The sequence below is a fragment of the Eptesicus fuscus genome, chromosome 3 (genome assembly GCF_027574615.1).
Source record: "Eptesicus fuscus isolate TK198812 chromosome 3, DD_ASM_mEF_20220401, whole genome shotgun sequence".
Taxonomy (NCBI): Eukaryota; Metazoa; Chordata; class Mammalia; order Chiroptera; family Vespertilionidae; genus Eptesicus; species Eptesicus fuscus.
Window position 1 is genome coordinate 12,071,885 of NC_072475.1, and position 21,804 is coordinate 12,093,688.

General features: G+C 44.1%; 1 protein-coding gene across 2 annotated transcripts in view; it reads right to left on the reverse strand.

Annotated features, from left to right (window-relative positions):
* The window catches only part of JAM2 (junctional adhesion molecule 2), a 52,563-nt gene extending 31,546 nt beyond the window's left edge, over positions 1–21,017 (reverse strand). For both annotated transcript variants that reach the window (XM_054713647.1, XM_054713648.1), the window contains exon 1: positions 20,834–21,017. In XM_054713647.1, coding sequence (XP_054569622.1) covers positions 20,834–20,897 — 64 coding nt within the window. In that variant the 5' untranslated portion in view covers positions 20,898–21,017. The remainder of the gene's footprint in view (positions 1–20,833) is intronic.
* Positions 21,018–21,804: the final 787 nt, after the last annotated feature.

Here is a 21,804-nt window from a genome sequence, read left to right on the forward strand (position 1 = left end):
AGCAGCATAGTATTCTATTGTGTAGATGTACCTCAGTTTTTTAATCCACTCATCTGCTGATGGGCACTTAGGTTGTTTCCAAATATTAGCTATGGTGAATTGTGCTGCTATGAACATAGGGGTGCATATATCCTTTCTGATTGGTGTTTCTGGTTTCTTGGGATATATTCCTAGAAGTGAGATCACTGGGTCAAATGGGAGTTCCATTTTTAATTTTTTTAGGAAATTCCATACTGTTCTCTCCACAGTGGCTGCACCAGTCTGCATTCCCACCAGCAGTGCACGAGGGTTCCTTTTTCTCCGCATCCTCACCAGCGCTTGTTGTTGGTTGATGATAGGCAGTCTTGTTGTGTTGATGGTGTCTTTTGTGGTGCAGAAGCTTTTTATTTTGATGTAGTCCCATGTGTTCATTTTTGTGGCTGACCTGCTGCTCTCCCATAACGCTGGCAGTACTGGAATAAACGCTCATATATGATTCCACCCTGTCTCTGCTGAATTGGCTCAAGAAGTGACAGGCAATCTGGACCCATTGGTTGTCCGGTTTCAGTACCATGGTGGGTTTTATTCACTCTTAAAATGGTAGAGACGTGAGCATTCTACAGCCTGTGATCAGAGAGGTGGTGATGAAGAGAAAGAAGTTGAAGATAGGATGAGAGAGGGGATAAACCCCTGAAGCAAAGGACCCATGGAAACTGGAGGAAGAGCAGCAGGAGCGCGGGTAAGAAATTAGCTTTCAACAGCAGAGACGCCTCTTCCTTGGATTCAGGAGGGAAATAGCTAAGAACCAAGATCGATGCGGACAAGTCTGCAATTCAGTCTCACTCGGACATGAATGAGCTTCTTAGAGCACAATCTGATCATATTTAGCTTCCTTCAACTGCTTCCCCTAGCATTCAGGATGAAATCTAAATTCCTTCCAATGGCCTTTCGGAACTGACCCCTGTCTTTCCAGCTTCCCCCTCAGTTACTGCCCGCCCCCCCCCGCCCCCCCGCAAAAGCCTATGCTCAAGTCACCCATGATGTACCAGGCACATTCCACAGTCCTTTATTTTTATTTTATTAATTTTTAAAATATTTTTATTGATTTCAGAGAGGAAGAGAGAGATAGAATCATCAGTGATGAGAGAGAATCATTGATCAGCTGCCTCTTGCACACCCTCCTACAGTGGATCGAGCCCACAGCCCAGGCATGTGCCCTTGACCAGAATCAAACCCAAGACCCTTTAGTCTGCAGGCTGATGCTCTATCCACTGAGCCAAACCAGGTAGGGCAGTAATAAATTTTTGATGCCTGCTTCACTCTACTAAACCAAAATTGATAGATAATGTATCATTTTATATGTTTATATCTATATATATAAAACCCTAATATGCAAATAGACTGAACAGCGGAACAACTGAACAACCGGTCGCTATGATGTGCGCTGACCCCCAGGGGCTGTGCACGGAACATAATGAGTGTCAGCTAAAGAGATTTAAGAGAAAAAGACCAGGAGCCATTCCAAACAGTACAGGAAATAAAGAACAGAGCTACTGTAGCCATTAGATGGAAACTTGCATATTTAGTTATATATTAAGGCTGTGCAGGGGGAAAAATTGTGTTTATAGGTAAAATAGTGTAGTTATAGGCTAAGATAGTTATAAAGTTTTCATTTACATGAACGTGCAGTGGGACCTGGGAAAGGATGAAGGATGAGGGACACAGGGCAAGTCTTTATCTTACAATGTCATCTGGCACACAGATATTTATCAGCACTGGTCCCTGCCTAGAAAATGAATAGCACCCACCAATCAGATCAATAAGTCCACCAGAACTCCACAGCGCCCCCTGGGGCAGTAACACCCCTCCTGCCAGGAGTTCCCTATTGAATTACTGGAACACACTCTCAGCTAACAGACACTTGAAAACTCTGTTTATAAACTTGAGAGCGGTCTCCACTTAGACAACCTTTGTAACATGAGCATAAAGGTAATCTTTGAAATATGTTTTCATTGTTTGTGGTTGTTTTTTGTTTGTTTTTTTTTTTAGACAGAGGAAGGGAGAGGGAGAGAGAGAAAAAAAAAATCCATGAGAGAGAGACATTGATTGCTGCCTCCTGCACGTTCCCTACTAGAAAATGAGCCCACAACGCAGGCATGTGCCCTGACCGGGAATTAAACTGTGACCTCTTGGTTCATGGATCAGTGCTCAACCACTGAGCCATGCTGGCCAGGTGCATAAAAGTAATTTTTTAAGAGTAAAACCTATGATGTACATTATAGTCCGCTGGTGGTACTTGTTCTCAGACAAAAAGGGGGCCACAAGTTAATAAACCTGACAAGTTCTGGAGAGGCCAGTATGGCAGACCTGTCCACATAGGATGGTCTGAACATAAGAAGTCCTAAGGAAGCGTGGGTTCTGTCTTGGCCTGTAGCTTCCTTGCCAAAGGGCAATCTTGTCCTTAAGTGTACCTGCCTATTGTCTTTTTGCATCTAAGACAGCATACTCTTGAAATGTCAGAGTATTAGTAATCTCCTCTAAACCCCTTAGAGCACAATCTCCCACCACACCAGAGCAGAATTCCTTGTTATTTTGTTGCCTACGTACATCCTATGTGCTGTAAATGTTCATTATCCTGTCCCTGCCAATGTAAAAAATATGTCTCTGTTTTACTCTTTATCCAATCCAAGAGATTTCCTCCTTTGCTGTCCTCCGCCCCTTTAATCTACCATCCATGATTTCATGTAACCCCGTCCCCGCCCCCCACATCGCCTCCTTTGATTCTGATATGTAAAATAAGCTAAAGCCCTAGCCGGTTTGGCTCAGTGGATAGAGCATCAGCCTGCAGATCTAAAGGTCCTGGGTTCGATTCCGCTCAAGGGCACATACCTTGGATGCAGGCTCCTCCCCAGCCAGGGTCTTGGTTGGGGTAGGTTCAGGAGGCAACCAATCGATGTGTTTCTCTCACATTGATATTTCTCTCTGTCTTTTCTCTTTCACTCTCTCTAAAACTCAATGGGAAAATATCCTTGGGTGAGGATTAAAATAAACAAATAAATAAAACAAGCTGCAAAAGTGCCATTCTCAAGGGAGCATTTTTTCAATCCATTGAGATCTTGCTCCATTGCAACTGACCTCGGTTAGGCTCAAATAAACTCATAAAAATTCCCTACAGGTTTGGACATTTCTTATGTGGACACAACAAAATGACCTAAGAGGACACAGGATTTATTCAAGACCTTTTTTGTACAGTTTGGAGGCTTTTCAATGCTGTTATCTTCTGTCTTACCTCTCTTTGACTTTTAATTACTTACCTGCTCTAAATTGCAGCCCAATATAATTCTTCCTACTCACAATACACTGTATTTCAAAGGATAACATTTTCCGCTAAGAAACGTTTAAACAATGTTGATGAGTTTAACTGTGATAACTGGTATCTCTTAAGTCTCCTTATCTGTCAAGAGCAGCATGCCTAAATAGACTTCATTTTGTTCAAGCATGTTCTACAACACTTAAATGATTTTAAAGCTCTCTGATCCAAATCTTTGATTAAAATATTTGAAAATGCAAGCCTATCATGAAATCATAGCCCAGTTGTCTACACCTTCAAAGATGTAACACAGAGACTCATATTCACTCAGCTATAAGTGCCTGACGCCTAATTAGGAATCCTTAACTCCACATTCTGAATGAGTCCCAAATACGGTCTGACTGAGCCCGTTCTCATGGAAACTAAGGTTGCGAAATAATAAAAGACAAAAGAAATTTCAAAGTGGTACCAAAAGAAGTGAGATAAAAGACAAACCATCCTCATGTTCCACTATCAGATAACACATAGCAACTTAAAAAAGAATACATATACAAAACCTAGGAAATACATGATACATAACAATCTTTATTTTACTTAAGACAAATAAATGTGTTTCTTTTAACATTAACTTTTAGAAAAAAGGCCAGGAAATTATGGGGACTCTTCTATTTTCCTTTTAAATGATCTGTGATGCTGTTAGGGTGACTAAATCTGATGATTGTCCGAGAAAGGAGGGGGCATTTATCTGAGACATCCCTTGAGATAAACTTTAACTGTGCAGGTGTTCGGACATTCAAAGTAGTTGCTAGCAAAAAGACTACTTTATGCAGGCAGGACTGGGGTAGGCAATTTCATCTGACCTTATATTAGTACTAGTGGCCTGATGCACAAATGAAGATTTGTGCAAGAATGGGCCTTCGTTCCTCTGGCTGCCGGCACCGCCTTCGCTCTGGCCAGAGCCGCCTTTCCACTCCGGCCGAGAGCCACCTTTCTGCCTTCCCACGCTGCCCAGAGGCCCAGAGTGGCTGGGATGGTGCGGAACGCCTGCATCGTCGCCATGGCAATGATGCAAGCATCCTGCCCCACCCTGGCTGCTCAGTGCCTATGTATGCAAATTAACCTGCCATCTTTGTTGGGTTAATTTGAATACTCACTCCTGATTGACTGGTGGGCGTCATGAAGGTATGGTCATTTAGCATGTTACTCTTTTATTAGGTAGATAATTATGACTGCCAGAGGAATTATGCCACACGAATAGTTGCAGGTGCAATTCACACAGCAATTTATTCTCCTTTTATCATTGCAGTGGGCACAAAGCTTATTAACACACAGCACACTGTTACTCAAAATTCCTGGTGCCGTGGGTACAGGCTTAAAGGGAGCTCCCAAAATGTGGCTTCCTCTGGTGGCAGCAGTGGCGCCTTCTCTGGCTGGCTGGTCAGGTCAGGAATGAAGCAGCGTTGCCTTCAGAGATCTCTGTGCACAGCGCAGATCGATCTGTGGCCCCACCATTTGTCTGTCTTCTGGCACAGAGTGGAGCTGAGCAGAGTGGGGAGGGGAACTGCACCCAAACTGAAGGCGATCAGTGAAGATAAACTTCCAGTGATCAGAACCAGCAGCGCAGCGCAGGGATCAAAGCAATCAGCAAGGACCAGGCGTCCAACGATCAAGCAATGATCAATTCAAATGGTGTTTGGGGACCCTTTACATAGCCTGTAGTACCCACAGCAGTCCAGGGAGGAGTAGGGGGATTCTGGTAAACAACATGCATAACAAGATCTCAAGTTTAACATTAGTGCTAATGGGCATATCAGTAAGCAAACTTGTAAGCACTCGGTCTCTCTCTGGAGAGGGGGAGGAGAATACGTCATCAGACATGCTATCTAATAAAGAGGGAATATGCTAATTGACCATCACACCCTCACAAAGATGGCAGTGCCCACAACCAATAAGGAGGGAATATGCTAATTGACTGTCACACCCTCAAATATGGCGGCGCCCACAGTCACAAGATGGTGGCACCCAGTCCCTCAGCCCCGCTGGGGCCTGGCCGCTCTGTGTACCTGCCTCCTGAGTCCCCAGTCCCCTCAGCCTCCCAGCCACCCAGGGCTGGCCTGAGGCGCAGGCAAGCCTTGGATGGCAGCTGCCCAGCTGCCCAGGGCCGCCCGAGGCTCAGGTAACCAGGGCCAGCTGAGGCTTGCACTACCGGCAGTGGCAGCAGCAGAGGTGTGATGGGGGCATTGCCTTCCCCTGATTGCCGGGTCGCCTCCAACCCCTGAGGGCTCTGGGACTGTGAGAGGGGGCAGGCCGGGCTGAGGGGACCCCCCCTCTCCAGTATATGAATTTTCATGCACCGGGCCTCTAGTATGGTTACAAGGGCAAGTCACTCTAAGTCAGCAGTCTAAGTTCAAATCCTTATCAATAGAATACACAGGCTTCAGGGCAGTGGAAAATGTGTCCTTAATATCACACTTTAAGTTTCAGGACAGTTAACTCAAATCTTTTAAAATCTTTTTAACATTTTTAAAACATTTCTATATTTTACTACAATATTGATAAATCCCATGGATGAACTCATGTTCAATATTTTTTCCATTTACTTAAACAATATTTTCAGATAATGCAATATTTATTACAGGCTTATGGCTCACCCTTCAGGTTAATCCTCACCCGAGGATATTTTTCCATTGATTTTTAGAGAGAGTGGAAGGGAGGATGGAGAAAGAGAGAAGCATTGATGTGAGAGAGACATATTGATTGGTTGCCTCCCACACCACTCCGACCAGAGATGAGGATTGAGCCTGCAACCGAGGTACGTGCCCTGACCAGAATTGAATCAGGATCCTTCAGTTCTCAGACTGGCTATCCACTAAGCCACACTGGCTAGGGCCAGTTTAATATTACTTTGATTTCAATTTGAGTTGTGAATGTGGAAGGCATTTATGCAGGGTGTGGCAAACGTGGGTTTACAGTTGTGAGTACATGAAACAATTTACTCTTGTATTGTTATTTATTAATTGCTAGAGGCTCGGTGCATGAATTCATGCACGGGTGGGGTCCAGCCGGCCCACCCTGATCAGGGCTGAGGGAAGGGGCCACAGGAGGTTGGCTGGCCAGCCCTGCCCCCAGGTCGAACTACCAGTCGAGGGGACAATTTGCATATTAGCCTTTTATTACATAGGATTCTGTTATTTTCCATACGAACAACTGTAGACCTACTTTTGCCCCACCCTGTATAAGAGACAACCACACTGCAAATACACTAAATGTCAAAAAGTCTTTTAATAACACATTAAGATCATTAAAACACTATCCACATTCTAACCATAACATGTGCATTATTTTCTTACTATTACAGACAGGTCGTCCTCACTGCTTGCTGATTTTAAATCTATAACAAGACAGAGGCCCCTCTCTCCTCTCCTTAGGCCTTCTTCAGACTGCCAGAGTGAACGCCAGAAAACGACTTCATTTGCCCTAAAATCTCCTCTGCCTTCTACCTTTCCTTACACTTTCCAAGTATCCTTGTCTCCCATGGAGGGAAAAAGTAGGATTCGGAGTTAGCATTTGTAACGTCTTCAAATCCTGCCTCTGTATATCCCTAGAAACATTGTAAGACTGTTTCTCATTTATGAAATGATAATAAAAATAGTTCTAGGTACCGCACAGGGATGTTAACATGAGAGTTAAGGAATATAATTCCTGTAAAAGTCAATCGTAAAGTTCCACTGTCAAAATAAAAATACTTAGAAATATAGTTTATAAAACTAATCCATTTTAAAAGTGAAGTGGTTCTGCCCACCATCCCAGTCAGTGGGAACATGTCCGAGTCACGGTGTCAGGAAGATGTAAATAACTCTGCTACTGTTTTAGGTAAAAGATTATCAGTCATTGTCCTCTGAAAAGAAACATTTATATGCAACACACTCATGGGTGAGACAGCTTTGCTTTTAAAGGAAGTATTTCTGTATCCCACTTCCAAAATTATTTGTCCTTTATTTTCTAATAATCAGAAATATATTTCCTCAGACAATGTAGCCCACATGATGAAAAAGGCTAGTCTTGATGGTCTCATTGTCACTCAGCAGATCTTGGTATCTCCCAGTGAAAGGTAAATAGTTGAATGTATAAAATAGTACAATCGAGAGAGATCCAACGTATTTGTTAAAATAATCAGTACTCTGCCTGGCCTGTGTGACTCAGTGGTTGAGCATTGACCTATGAACCAGGAGGTCACGATTCAATTCCCGATCAGGGAACATGCTCGGGTTATGGGCTCCATCTCCAGTGTGGGGGATGCAGGAGGTGGCCTATCAATGATTCTCTCTCATCATTGCTGTTTCTATCTCTCTCTCCCCTCTCCCTTCTTCTCTAAAATCAATAATTAATGTATATATATGTATTAAAAAATTAGTACTCTAAATATAAATTCTATTAGGGGGTTCTAGTGCAATCTTTCTTCCACTTGAAAACTAAGAGGTAATGGGATGGGAGGTGAAGTGAAACTCCTTCCTCTAGTGATATCACATTCCTTGCTCATAAATTCATAGCGTGTTTGGGGAAAATGCAATTCGGCTTGGAAACAGCTTCTGACATAAATGACTGCATTGATGGCGGGCATGAGCTGCTGACACAGGCGCTAGGCTGCTTCCAATGGGGCAGAGAACTGCCTCTAGTTCCACCATTCTTTCCCAACATCCACACTCTTCTCTAGAATCCTGACAGCCTTAAGATCTTCAGGGTTAAAGGAACTATAGGAAATTAAATCATATTAAAAACTCATTTGGAACTTGATTTAAGTTATTAATAACATGGATCGGAACATTAAATGAATATTGTATAAAGCATGATTAATTTTGAAATGTGTTTGAGTTGATATGTCCAATGCTGGATACGCCCTTACCCTGTAGGAAGTCTGCAAGTATTCTCTTTTGTTATTTACAAGAGCCAGAGCGTTGACCAAAAGGGTTTGATTGAACCGGCTTCCATGAAATAAACAGAGAAAAAAATTTAATGGGAATTTAATCAACTCTCTTTTGCATTTACCTTTTCTTGCCATCAGTACATGAATATAACATGCACTCACCTAATGGTTACTTTTACATTTTAGGAAATGAAATATTAAAGTCCCTTTCAAGTGGAATGAACTGAAAGGTCTACACTACATCATGAATAAAAATATAGCTGTTATACTAGTACAGTGGATTTACTAACAAACTCTGCTGTATAACCTGGTGTCTTGGAGTTCCAGTTAATGATAGGGTGTATGTTTGTTTAAGGCATTTTGTTTTTCTACTAGTGTGAAATAGACTGCATGGATTTAAAAGAGGGCTGTTCAAATAAAATTTGGGTTTCTTATACTTCTCACCCTGGTTAAAGTGAAGAGTTTAGGAAAACATATTTCAGATATTTTAAGTAGACTCACTTTGGTCTATTTATTTTTTCTTTAAACCAGTAGACCGTAAGGTGGGGCATACAAGAAAACCCAGAGGAGTGAAGAAAGGGAATATTAGAATTTCTGTTCTATATTTATCATGCTCTTCTCTTTTTTGTTTTTTTGGGGTTTAAAATTTTTTTTTATTATGAATAGTTTCAAATATCCACCAAAGCAGAGAGAACAGAACAATAAACCCCCATATTCTGTATTTATTATCGGAATTCAACAGTTATAAAGATTCTGCCACATTTATTTCATATATTCTTTTTGTTGTTGATGAATTTTAAAGTAAACCCTATATATCAATTTTCTTTACTATTTTAGTAGGTATCAATTCAAACTAAAGACATCTACCAGAAGCTAATTTCATCCACTTGGTATTTATTTATGTATGTTTTGATAATTAATGTATTATATTGATACAGAAATACATGTACATAATTTATGACCAGAAACTTACGTTCTTTGTATAAGAGGTAGGATATGGATCAAAAAAGTTAGAAGACAGTGCTGCCAACAGTGATGTTGGAAGATTCCAGCATCTTCAGAAAGCTTTTCTGGAGGAATAGCTCAATAAAGCCGAGATTCTTAGGATGTACCTATTCTAAGCATTTGTGGAATGCTGAACTCTGAGGTGACACCCTTGGAATGAGATGATGAGCCACCTGGATCCAGGGAGAATTTTTCAGGCTAATGACCAGGTATCAAGATCCCACAAGAAGATGCTATGATGACTGGACAGGAATGCCTAGGAGAACCATCTTCAGTTTGAAAATAAAGATCACATTGTCAGGCCCTGTCCTCTCATCTCTCTATAAACTTTTTCCTGTTATAAGCCATGGACTGCTGTGACATCAACAAGTGTCAAAAAGATGGGAAAATCTGCAGTTCCCTGCTCCAGAGAGCACCTTTACAATTTTCCAACATCGTGCGCTGTGCTATATCTCAGGTAACTTGTGAGGAGGTACTATTTTTAATCAATGCTTACTAACTCAAGGAAGCTTCAGGGAATCAGAAAAATTCCTCAGCACTCTAAAAGGCAGACCATTCTCCATATTTCCTTGTAACTCTATGAAGGCCACAGTTAATCAGGAAGGAGGGAGTTCTAAGAACAGTAAAATTATGCATTCACTAGGGACTGTTAAATTTACATGTGTCCTGGGATTCTTATTATTAAAAAGTTATGGCTTGGCCAGCATTGCTCAATGGTTGAGCATTGACCTGTGAACCAGGAGGTCATGGTTTGATTCCCGGTCAGGGCACATGCCTAGATTGTGGGCTCGGTCCCCAATGTGGGACGTGCAGGAGGCAGCCGATCAATCGTTCTCACATCATTGATGTTTCTATCTCTCTCTCCCTCTCCCTTTCTCTCTGAAATCAGTAAAAAAATATATATTAAAAAAATAAGTTATTTAATTTTATGGAGCCAAGAAACAAATAAGTCAACATTACATGCCCAGTTAGTCACTTCTATCCATAATAATGAAAGCAAAATATGCTAATTAGACCGGACAGCCAAACCACCTTTTGGATGTCCTTCCGGACAAAGCCTGGGATGCAAGGGCCGAGGCAAGCCACCGTGGCTGTGAGGGCCGAGCTCCTTGCATGAATTTTGTGCATCGGGCCTCTAGTTTAACTATAAAGAATCACTAAGTGCTAGGCATTACACTAGGTGCTAGAGACACAAAGGTGTATTGTCTCTGCCCTCAACAAACTCAAAACACAGAGAGATGCACATGTAAAAAGTGCCATAAAGAACCAGGAACATACCCAAAGCACTGGGATCCAACATGCAGGTGACTGGCTTTGAAGAACAAATGAGTTGGGAAGGCTTCTGAGAAGAGGTAAGGGATTTTGGAGTTAGGCCTTCAGAGAGAAATTACATTTGGCCACATGGAGCACATTGCAACAAAGACAATAATGTAGAGATGATGGCGGTTGGAGAGGAGAAACATATCGTGGTAAATGGCATAGAGGTTCACTCCCCGCCCCCTCTTCCCCCTCCTCCGCCCCTCCCCTCCCCCCCACACACACATGGGGCACAAAAACACGTGACTGGTTCTGGGATCAAAAGCATTATATGGAGCCAAAGTATTATGATCTCATGAGTCCAATGAGCTTATGTAGATTTTTTATCATATTTTTAAAAAATATATTTTATTGATTTTTTACAGAGAGGAAGAGAGAGGGATAGAGAGTTAGAAACATCCATCAGCTGCCTCCTGCACACCCCCTACTGGGGATGTGCCCGCAACCAAGGTACATGCCCTTGACTGGAATCGAACCTGGGACCCTTGAGTCCGCAGGCCGACGCTCTATCCACTGAGCCAAACCGGTTTCGGCTTTTATCATACATTTTTTGACATGCTTGCTGCATGTTTACCTTATTGTATTAAATAATAGACTAATTCATTGAATATTGGATTAAGTAGATTACCGTCTATTTACACTTGAGTTCTTGTTTATGCCATTGTGTCAGTTCTACTTCTGATTAGAATCCTATCCTATTTTAAAGTGTCTCGAGAGCATTTGTTAGAGCATTAGCACCATTCTCCCTTTTCAAATTTAGCACTTTCCGGTAGTTCACCATGTTCCCTTTTTATTTGTGGCCATTACTTCTCCCTTGGTCTCCTTTAAAAATAGCCCAGCCTGCACTTGTGTGTCAGTCTCAGCTGGTGCTGGCGCCTCAGTCCGCCCTGTGCATTGGTCCTTACCCCTTCTTTGGCCTTGTCCATTGTGTCTGGGTTGGGATTTTCCCTTCTCAGATTTGGTCAGTTCTGGGAGTGTATTTCCCCCTGTTTTGTTATATCACTTTGTTGCATGACTTATTTTTGGTGGTTTTAACTAGATGGTAACCCCTACCGAATTTTGCCTTAGGGTTTTAAAGGCCTCTAAGATGTCATCATGAGTCCTGTTTGTGAGACCTAGTCTTGGGTTGCCGGTTTATTAGTAGTAAATGTTTGCAGGGAGGCGAAGAATACTACACATAATATGACTTGACTTGTTGAAAGGTGAAGAAAATAAGCAGAGTACATTTTTTATTTTAAATTTTAAAGAAACTATATCATATACGCTGCAACTATATTTCACTGCCCCCTCCCTCCTATTGTTCTGGAACTACATGCAAGAAACCTAAGAGTGGGTTACTTGTGATAGAAGTCGGAGGGCTAGCAAGGAACTGTATTTTTCATTTTATATCCTTTCTGTGCAGTATCAATTACCATGTACATATTTTTAAACATGTAAGTAAAGGCATTTAACAATGATCTATTTTTTGTCTTTGGTTATGTATGTCCATAATAAAGTAGTTAGCACGTTTTTACAGTGTGAGTGACGCCAAAATTAAAAACAGCAGGTGACTGTTGTGACAAAATGAGAGCGAGGAAACGGAAAATGCCTCACACAGAGAAAGGCCCGCAGGCTCGTCTACTCCGTACAAATATAAAGACGAATCTGTCCCAAACCGTCCCTCGGCTAAATCTGGAAAACTCAAACAAAACAAATAAAAACTTGAGAGAAAGGCAAGACTCTAGTTAGGAGCTAAAACTCCTGTCTGTTAAGCTCACAAGCATACCCGCTCAAGACTTTTTGGGCCAGAGCAGTGGAGAGCAACGAGTGTAGGTCTTGAAACTTTCACAGGACGATGTCCAGCAGAGTTTTCTGTGTATAAAATGTAAGAACAGCCTGGCCAGTGTAGCTCAGTGGTTGAGCATTGACCTATGAACCAGGAGGTCACAGTTCGATTCTCGGTCAGGCACATGCAAGAATCAACCAATGAGTGCACAAATATGTGGAACAACAAATCAACTTTTTCCTCTCTCTCTCAAATCCTATATAATAAAAAGCCTAATATGCAAATGGACTGAACGGCGAAACGACCATTTGCTATGATGTGCACTGACCACCAGGGGGCAGATGGCCAATGCAGGAGCTGCCCCCAGCCCGCAGGCCCCAGGCCGGCCAAGGCAGGTGCCAGCAGGGGGGGGGGGGAGGGGGGGGGCGATCGCCCTGCCGGTCACCCTGCAGATCGGCCCTGATCGCTGGCCAGGCCTAGGGACCCTAGCCATGCATAAATTTCATGCACCGGGCCTCTAGTCAATAAATAAAAATTTTAAAAATAAAATAAAATGTAAGAACAATTCAAACTAGAGAACAGTTCTGACCTGCTCACTGGCCTGAAGCCTGAAGGTGCTGAGAGTAGGGTTTTGTGGTCCTGTCAGCAGAAATTCATTTGAACACACTCATTCTCTCTCTCTCTCTCTCTCTCTCTCTCTCTCTCTCTCTCTCTCATGCATTCACACACTTAGTAACACAGATGGCCACTCTTCTCTCCATCAAAGCAAATCATATAACCCACCTAAGGGTGCGCCAACACTGGGAAACACTGAATACTAAAGAGAGACAAACCCAGGAGTGGGAAAGAGAACAAAACTGAGTGAAGATAACAAGAGCTACTGTTTCATGTTTATATGTTGGGAACTGAAGAGAAAGTCAGAAACACAGCAACACGATTTTAAAATTCCTCAAATTCCTGATTAATTTAATTCACTACATTTCAAATATAAAACAACTATGTGTGGGTATATGTTTAATTGTATATGTGTGTACATGTATTTTAATAAGCTGTATGAAAATACTTATGAATTGCTGGACCACTCCAACGGCACCTCTCCCCAATTCAACTGCCCACCCACCCCATCCTGCCCATTCCCCATCTCCCATCCACTGTGTTCTCTTTTTGAAATGCAAATCTGACTCAGATTCAATGCTGAAATGCCTTCAATGGTTTCTCTTTGCCTTCAAGATAAATGCAGAATCCTAACTGTGTCCCACAAGGCCCTCCAGCACCCGGGTGCTGGGCTTTGCCCTCCCCTGTCCTCAGGCCTGGCAGCGAGGAGCTTTCATCCCCTCACACTCTTCAGGCTTGCTCATGCCCTTGGACGACTGTGAGTGCTGTTGCTGCCAGCGGAACTGGCTCTTTACCTAGTTAGCATATTCTTTTCATAGACAGAGATATCAATGTAGTATATTTAAAGTATAAATAACACTTTAAAAAACACATTTTAAGCCCTCGTCGGTGTGCTCAGTGGTTAGAGCATCAGCCTGTGCATTGAAGGGTCATGGGTTCGATTCCTAGTCAAGGACACATACCTGGGTTGTAGGTTCGATCCCTAGTCTTGGTTAGGGCTCTTGTGGGAGGCAACTCACCAATGTGTCTTTCTCTCTCTCTCTCTCTCTCTCCCATCCTTCTTTTCCACTCTCTCTAAAAATCAATGGAAAAATATCCTATGGTAAGGATTAACAAAACAAAATAAAACCACATTTTAAAATAAATTCTTAAAATAATAAAAGTAAATAAAATAAGCAACTTAAATGAGTATAATACTTATGAAACAACCCCATTATATGTCTTTGGATATGACTCCCATAAATGGAGGAAATCCATTAAGTGAGAATGTGAATGTTTAATTACAATGCCCCAAATTTTAACAATAATATCAGTACCAGCTTTCTAAGTGTGCTATATACATGTACACACATTTAATTCTTTCTAAATCACCATAAGAGAAGAAATTTCTTGATGTGTGCTCACCACTGTATGTCCAGTGGTTGAGCAAAGTGCCTGGCTAGTCACAGGTGTAAATATATACCTGTTGATTAGATGGGAAGGGGGTGAGGAGGAGTGGAGAGGGTGGAGGAAACATGCTGGGATTATCACCATTACCCATGGGTAAACTGACAGGCACACACGTACACAAGTCAAATGACCTGTATAAGGTCACACAGCTAGGAAGTGAGCACAGAGTTCAGCATCAGAGTAATGCCGGTGGTCTTGATCTGACATCTAGAAGGGTTCAGAAACCTGGAGAAGGGCTGTGCGTAAATTAATAAAGAGTCCAGAGATGAAACATAATTTTGGAAGGCATTATGGGAGCCAGAGGAGCTTGGCTAAAGAAACCAAGTTCTCCCTTGTCTCAGGACCCCTTGCTTTTTATTAACACAATTTGTCCCAAGGCAAGGTGGAGATATACACATTAAAGGCCAGGGTTTGGTACACAGATCCATTGTTAGATTGGAAGAATTACCTCCCGCTGTTCAGGTGTTTGGCCAGGAGGAGGCAATAACATGTAGATTAAAATGCCCTTAGCTCTCTGGCAGTAAATAATCAATTTATGTATCCATTTCAGGTTTGGGGAAATGCCTTTAGCCATTCCCAACAGGCGATAACATATGTGACTCAGCCTTTGTTGAGTCCCCAAGTTCCATCAAACTGGTATATAAACCTACGACATAACTTAGAGGTAAAAGTTACCATTGCTCCATGGGATCTAGAATATTCTTGGCCACAATACTGATGACACAGTGGCTATGCATATCCTCATTTGGGTTGGTGTGGTAGGCAGAATAATGGTCCCTCAAAGATGTCCACATCTTACTCTCAGGAACCTGTAAGTATGTTACCTTACATGGTAAGCAGGAATCAGGGCTGTAGACAGAATTAAAGTTGCTAACAGCTGACCTGAAATGAGCAGACTATCCACAATGACCTTGGTGAGCCCATGTAACTACCAAGGGTCCTTCTGGAAGAGGGAGGCGGAAGAGAGAGAACCAGGGGCATTGCTGGCTTTGAGTCTGGAGGAACAGGGCCATGAACAGGTGGCCACAAGAAGCTGGAAGAGGCACTAAAAGTCTCTCTAGAGCCTCCAGAAGAAACGCTGCCCTTCCCATACCTTGATGTTAGCCTATTTTGGACTTCTGACCTCTAGACCTTTAAGATAATAAATTTGTGTTGTAGTAAATTTTTTAAAATATATTTTTTATTGATTTCAGAGAGGAAAGAGGAGGGAGAGAGAGATAGAAACATCCATGATGAGAGAGAATCATGGATCGGCTGCCTCCCACAAGTCCCCCACTGGGGATTGAGCCCACAACCTGGGCATGTGCCCTTGACCGGAATCGAACCTGGGACCTTTCAGTTCGCAGGCCGATGCTCTACCCACTGAGCCAAACCCCACTAGGCCTGTAGTAAATGTTTAATAATTTGTTACTACAGTGATAAGAAACTAATACAGCTGGGTTGTTTTTCTGAGTTCTTGCCTGGTTAGCAGTTAACACCTTCCAAGAAAACATTGCCTAGCTTTAAGTTGTTTAAAGTTTTGCCACAAAAAGCACTTGACTCCAATTCTGAGTCTCCCTTTCCATCCTCACCCTCATCTTCCTCAAAACATCAATCTGGCAGTACAACTCTACCGAAGTACTGGCTCATAATTATTGCCCTTATTTGCTGTGAGATGAGAAGAATTGATATTTTAAATGATGGCCTTTACTGTCTTCTGCGGGGCTGTCTTCAACAAGGCAAGGCTGCTTGCCAACAATAGAAGCTGCCTCTTGCATCTAAGGCCCAACACACCTTCTCCACCCAAAAGGCCTCCAGGAGAGAACCAAAGCGATGGAAACCGTGGGTAGGGCAAGCACATGTAAATTCACATGGGCTCCTCTCATTAAACCACTCATGTGGAGGAATAATGAGTCTTCTCAGCCTTAGGAAACTCCAGGTCCTATTTATGCTGATGTTTTTTGTTTTGCCATTTTTTAAAAAAGTTTTTATTGATTTTAGAGGGAGAGGAAGGGAGAGGGAAGGGGAGAGAGAGAGAAACATTGATGTAAAAGAGAAACAGCGATTGGTTGCCTCCACACATACCCCGACCAGGGATCAAATCCACAACCGCAACCTAGGTATGTGCCCTGACTGGGAATTGAACTGGTGACCTTTCAGTGCACGGGATGACATTCAAACCAACTGAGCCACACTGGCCAGGACTTGACTTTTTTAAAAGGTCATTTCTGTTGCAGTCTGGAAATGGTTATCGGGTCTACCAGCAAGCCCAATTTGACCTTTATGTTCATCAGATAAGATGTCCATGGCAGGATGGAACCAGTTCTCTTCAGCAAACTCACTATAAAGCTTTGTTCTAAACAATGTTTACAGGGGGCAGAACTCTCCTAGTGGCTATTTTGGGTCCGTTCCACCGCAGAGGAGGAACCTTGTAATTTTACAGAAGAGCCAGACTCCCGCCCACCCTCACCCCACAGTCCTTATCAGCTGACGAGAGATTACAGATGAGTCAGGCCAAGTTGACTGGCTTAGGTTCCAGTCCACTCGGAGGACCAGCTGCTGCCAGTCATGCGGAGTCAAGAACAGCACACTGCTCTCATGCGCATTCAACTCCTTGGCTTTGAAAGATACCAGAATGCATGGACATCTCCTCCCCTGTCCCCCTATCCCTCATACTAAACATTCACTTCTTTTGTTTTTTTGAGGTATCAGCTTAAATATCACCTTAGAGAAAACTGATACCCCACCTACTTAGGGCTTCATGATTTAGAATATAATCATTAACTTCCTCCCATTTCTTCCACCCACTCTAACTCATCCCCAAATCAACACGCATATATTTATACCAGACACTGCCCTCAGCCCTGGACCTCCAGTGGTGAGCAAACATCAAGAAATTCTCTTCCTTATGCAGCTTCCATTTTAGTGAGAAATAAAAATATCATTCAACTAAACACACAAATAAATGTCCATGTATCAACAGATACACTGAAAGCATAGTTTAAATAACAGCAGCAAGAACAAAAATAATCTTCCAGACGACAGAGGAAGACAAACAGAAATAAAAAATGGAATAAGCATGGAATTATACACGATAAGATTGAGACAGAAGAGTGGTACAGTTATATTTGGATGAATGTTAAAAATATAAGTATGTAATTAGAACATAAGAAAGCCACTAGTTCCACTAAATCTACTCCACTCTATTCTGGAATAAAGATGGCAAGAGGGTTAAGCACTCAGATAGAAAGATAAGAAGTCCAGCTATCCATAAAAAAATTCTCAGGTCTTTAAATTCCAGTTCTATCTCTTTCCAGCCTCGATAAGTGGGCTTAGACAAGCAAGTTAGCTTTCCTGAGCCTTGGGGTCACTATGTGTATAAATTATACGTTCCTTCTCATGAGTTTGTTGAGACCTTAACAAGAGATATACAAGAAAGTCCTTAGAAAAGTGTCTGACATACATGGGAGCCTTCAACACACTGTTTCTGGATCTGGACACGAGGGGATAGGTCACAAATAGGATTGTAGAGTGAAACAGCCCTGAAAAACATCCCTGTTTTCCAACAACACCCTGCTAGCCATGAGCATGCCTCCTGCCCAGATTTCGGTTTCTAATACCATTTGACAATGAAAGAAACCAGGGATTCTTTGGAGTTATGGCTGATTCTGGGACCCACGCAGAAAGTACACAAGATCAGTGTGGAATACTTTGTGATGCGAGAAAGAAAAGTAATGTGAAAAATGTGTGTGTGTGTGTGTGTGTGTGTGTGGTGGGGATATGTCAAAGGGACATAAGGAACCAACTGAAAAAACTCATTGGCCAAAGCTGAAATAACCTGAGCACTAAAATAAATAAAATAGTATTGGACTATAATCCAAAGTGTAAAATAAATGTTCATGAGTGCATACTGATATAAAAATGAATGAATGAATAAATGAATGACTGAATGTGGGAGGGGTAGACACATCTCCCAAGGAGAAGTCCAATAATTTATGGAGATACTCCATCCTCAAGGATATGGAGCATAACTCTTCTTCCTTAAAGTGTGATGTGTACCTAATGACTTTCCTTAAAAAAAAAAAAAATACAGTGTGAAAGGGAAAAAAAGAGATAACTGTGGACAAACCAGATATATATATCCTCATCCAGGTAATGAAGGTTAACAATAACAATAAGTCATATTCATAGTATAGGATGTCCCAAAAAAAGTATACACACGTTTGTTTTTGATAGCTCAATTGATGTTTCTTTCTTTTCAGATTTAACCCATGGAATGAATAATTATTCAAAATGCGTCTACATTTTTTTTTAGGACACCCTGTATGTACCCTTAGGGTAATATGATGAAAATGCCACTTTACATCTGCGACCTTCCTCCAAAACAACACCACCAAAAACCCCCACAACCATTAAATCTATTTGTAAGAAAAACAACAGAGAAATACCAATGGAGGGACATTCTACAAAATACTTCACATAAGAAACAAGAAGTCTAAGACTGTCACAGCTAAGAGGAGCTAAGGAAACATGACTATTGCATGTAATGTGGTATCCTGGATGAAATCCTGGAACAACAACAAAAAGACATTAGGTAAGAATACAGGAAATCTTGGTGTGCACTTTAGCTAATAATAATATATTAATACTGGTTCATTAATTGTGACAGATGTATCATACTAATGTAAACTGTTAACAATAGGGGAAAGTGGGTGTCGTATAATAGGAATTCTCTATACTATCTTAGCAATTTCTCTTTAAACCTAAATTGTTATAAATGTTAAAAGCGTATTTTAAAAGACAAAGAAAAGAAGACATTCTTGCAATGCCAGGCCTTTGGGCATCCCAGGAACAAGATAGAAAAGACCGAAGACCGCCCCCCCCCCCCCCCCCCCCCCCCCCCCCCGCCTTATTTCCACATTCATTCCCTATAGGAATCAGGGTTCAAGGAGCCAAAGTGTTAGATTTACCCAAAACTTGAGGAGGAGGTTACCCAGCTCATCCATCCAAGCCTGTGTTGGTTGTTTCTTGGCTACAATCTCCAACCTGGGGTGCACCGTTCCTACTCCGATGACTGAAGTAGAATAGCACACGAAAACCCTTTTCTCTGATGTTAACTAGTGACAATTCTACACTGAAGTCACAGTCCGTTTTATTTGAAATGCAGGATGGTCAATGAATACACAACTTTCTCAGCAGTTTCGTTACAAGTCCTCCAGCCTGACTCTTTGCTGCCTTTCAGCATTTCGTGCATTTTGTTTCTCTGTGTGTTCCAAGTAACACCACTTGACATTGCAAAATTACATACTGGTTTTATTGTGAAGCTTGGCTTCCCCGGTGTGATTTTCTATCCTATGGGTCAGCATGGGCCCCGTTACTGAGACCGCCTGCACCTTCTCCCTCACTAAGGGCCACAGCTCCCATCACACTCAGCTGAGCAACACTCACTCCGGCACTAAGAGCGTGAGAAACAGTCATCGCATTATGGTATTAGACGCTCATCTGGCAGGTTATTTGAAATAGTCTATTACCAGAACTTGAATAACTTATTCTATTAAAAAAAAAAGAAGAAGAAAAGGAAGGAAAAATGACCAAAAGGAACCAAGCGAAAGAAAAGGGACTTCATTGCTTAAGTGCTTAAGAGCTAGTGTCATTTCCTCCATTTTCCTAAAAAGTTAAGGAGAAGAAAACAAAACAGGAAACGTTCTCAGGATTTAAAATCGCATGAACCTGGAGTCCTCGAAAATCCTGTTTAGAACCATCCCGTGAAAGCGGCGATGGGACGCGTCCCTCCCTTCTACCCGCCACTCGGCCATTCAGCCTGGCTGGGCCTCTTTCCAACAATCGTCCCCTCGGACGTCCCCTGGGGGGCGCGGGGGCACAGAGCTGGCTGGAGCCCCCAGACCGGACTTGCACTGAATGGAGATGTGCAGGTGGAGAGGATGCAAGTAATCCGGGCTCAGCCGCCGGGAATGCCCCTCGCCCCAGCCCCACGCGTGCACCGCCCATTCCCGGCCCGGCGGGGACCCTCGGAAGCCCCCGGGACACTGCCCCGCTGCCCCCTCCTCCCGGACGTGGTGTGGCCGGCGCCTGCCTCCGAGTGATGCCATCTTGGGATCTCAGCATCTTACAGGCAGCCAGTGAGCTCTGCATTCCGATCACGTCCCTGAGTCTTGGAAAACTCAGCCCAACTTCGCCAGAGGAGCAAGAACCTGCTGGGGTGGACCCGCCGTGTTCTCCAACTAGAGAACTGACTGCTTCGGATGCTCCTGACCGTAAGCCCAAGTCCTCGGGCCCCCGCCCCCGCCCCCGAGCCCGCCCGCACCCCCGATTCCAGGCCCGCAGGGGGCCAAGTCCGACGCCCCGCGGCGCCCCCGCGCCCCGAGTCGGAGACGGCCCCGCACGAGCGCCGCGTCCGGGGCTGGCGCGTTGGGGGGGACCTGGTCCCAGCAGCGGCGGGAGGGAGAGCCGAGGTCCCCGAGGAACTTACAGCCCAGGGCGACCACCAGGTAGCGCAGCAGCAGGAGGAGGCAGCGGCGGCTCCTCCTCGCCATCTTCGCGGGCACCGAGGGGGCTGCTCCCGGAGGCTGCGGGTCCCGGCGGCCGGAGCGCGGGAGGCCGAGCGGGGACCCCTGAACTTCTGGGGCGGGAGAGGAGGAGAGGCTCCCGGAGCAGTGGGAGGGGAGGGGAGGGGTGGGGAGGGGTGGGGAGGGGAGGGAGGGGCCAACGCCGAAGCGACGTCAGTTTCTCCCTGCCTGGGGCGCTCTCGGTGCTGGCTGCCGGGGGCAGGTCTTCCCCAGCCCCGGGATGGGGGGCATGGGGGGGTCTGGGCCTTTCTTTCTTGGGGGGTAGCGGCTGGGTGAGAGCGGGTGGGCCGTGGAAGCCGGAGGAGGTGTCGGCTGGGTCCTAAGGAGGGAGCCAGAGGAGGCGAGGAGCGGAAGGGAAGCGGCGGCGGGTCGCCCCCACCCCCGCGCCGCCGGGATTGATCGGCTTTGTGTCTGGTCCTGCGCCGGCTGCCAGCTGTCCCCGAGGCGGGGAGCCCGGGGCGGGAGGTGCGGGCCACGGGGCGGGCGGGGCTCGCCCGCCTGGCTCCCGTCTCCTCTCTTGCCCTCCCTGTCGCAAAACTTTTTTTTAGGTTTGCAGCCTAGAGGTGGAGATATTTGGGAACATTTCTGGCGTGGAGAGGAGCAGCCGAAGAGGCAGGCGCTCCGGGGAGATGGGGTTCGCCTGCTCCGCCTTGGACGCGAGGGTAAAAAAAGCAATCAAGATAGGAGGGTAAAAAAAGCAATCAAAATAGGAGGGTAAAAAAAGCAATCAATCAAAATAGGAGGGTAAAAAAGGCAATCAGGAGTCGTGCTGGAGGGCAGGTCTCCGGTTTGAGCCCCGGCTCTGGCCCCTTCTCCGTGGGCGCCGTGCGCTCCCCGGAGAGCGAAGGTGTGTTTTGCGTCCTTGGCTGTTCAC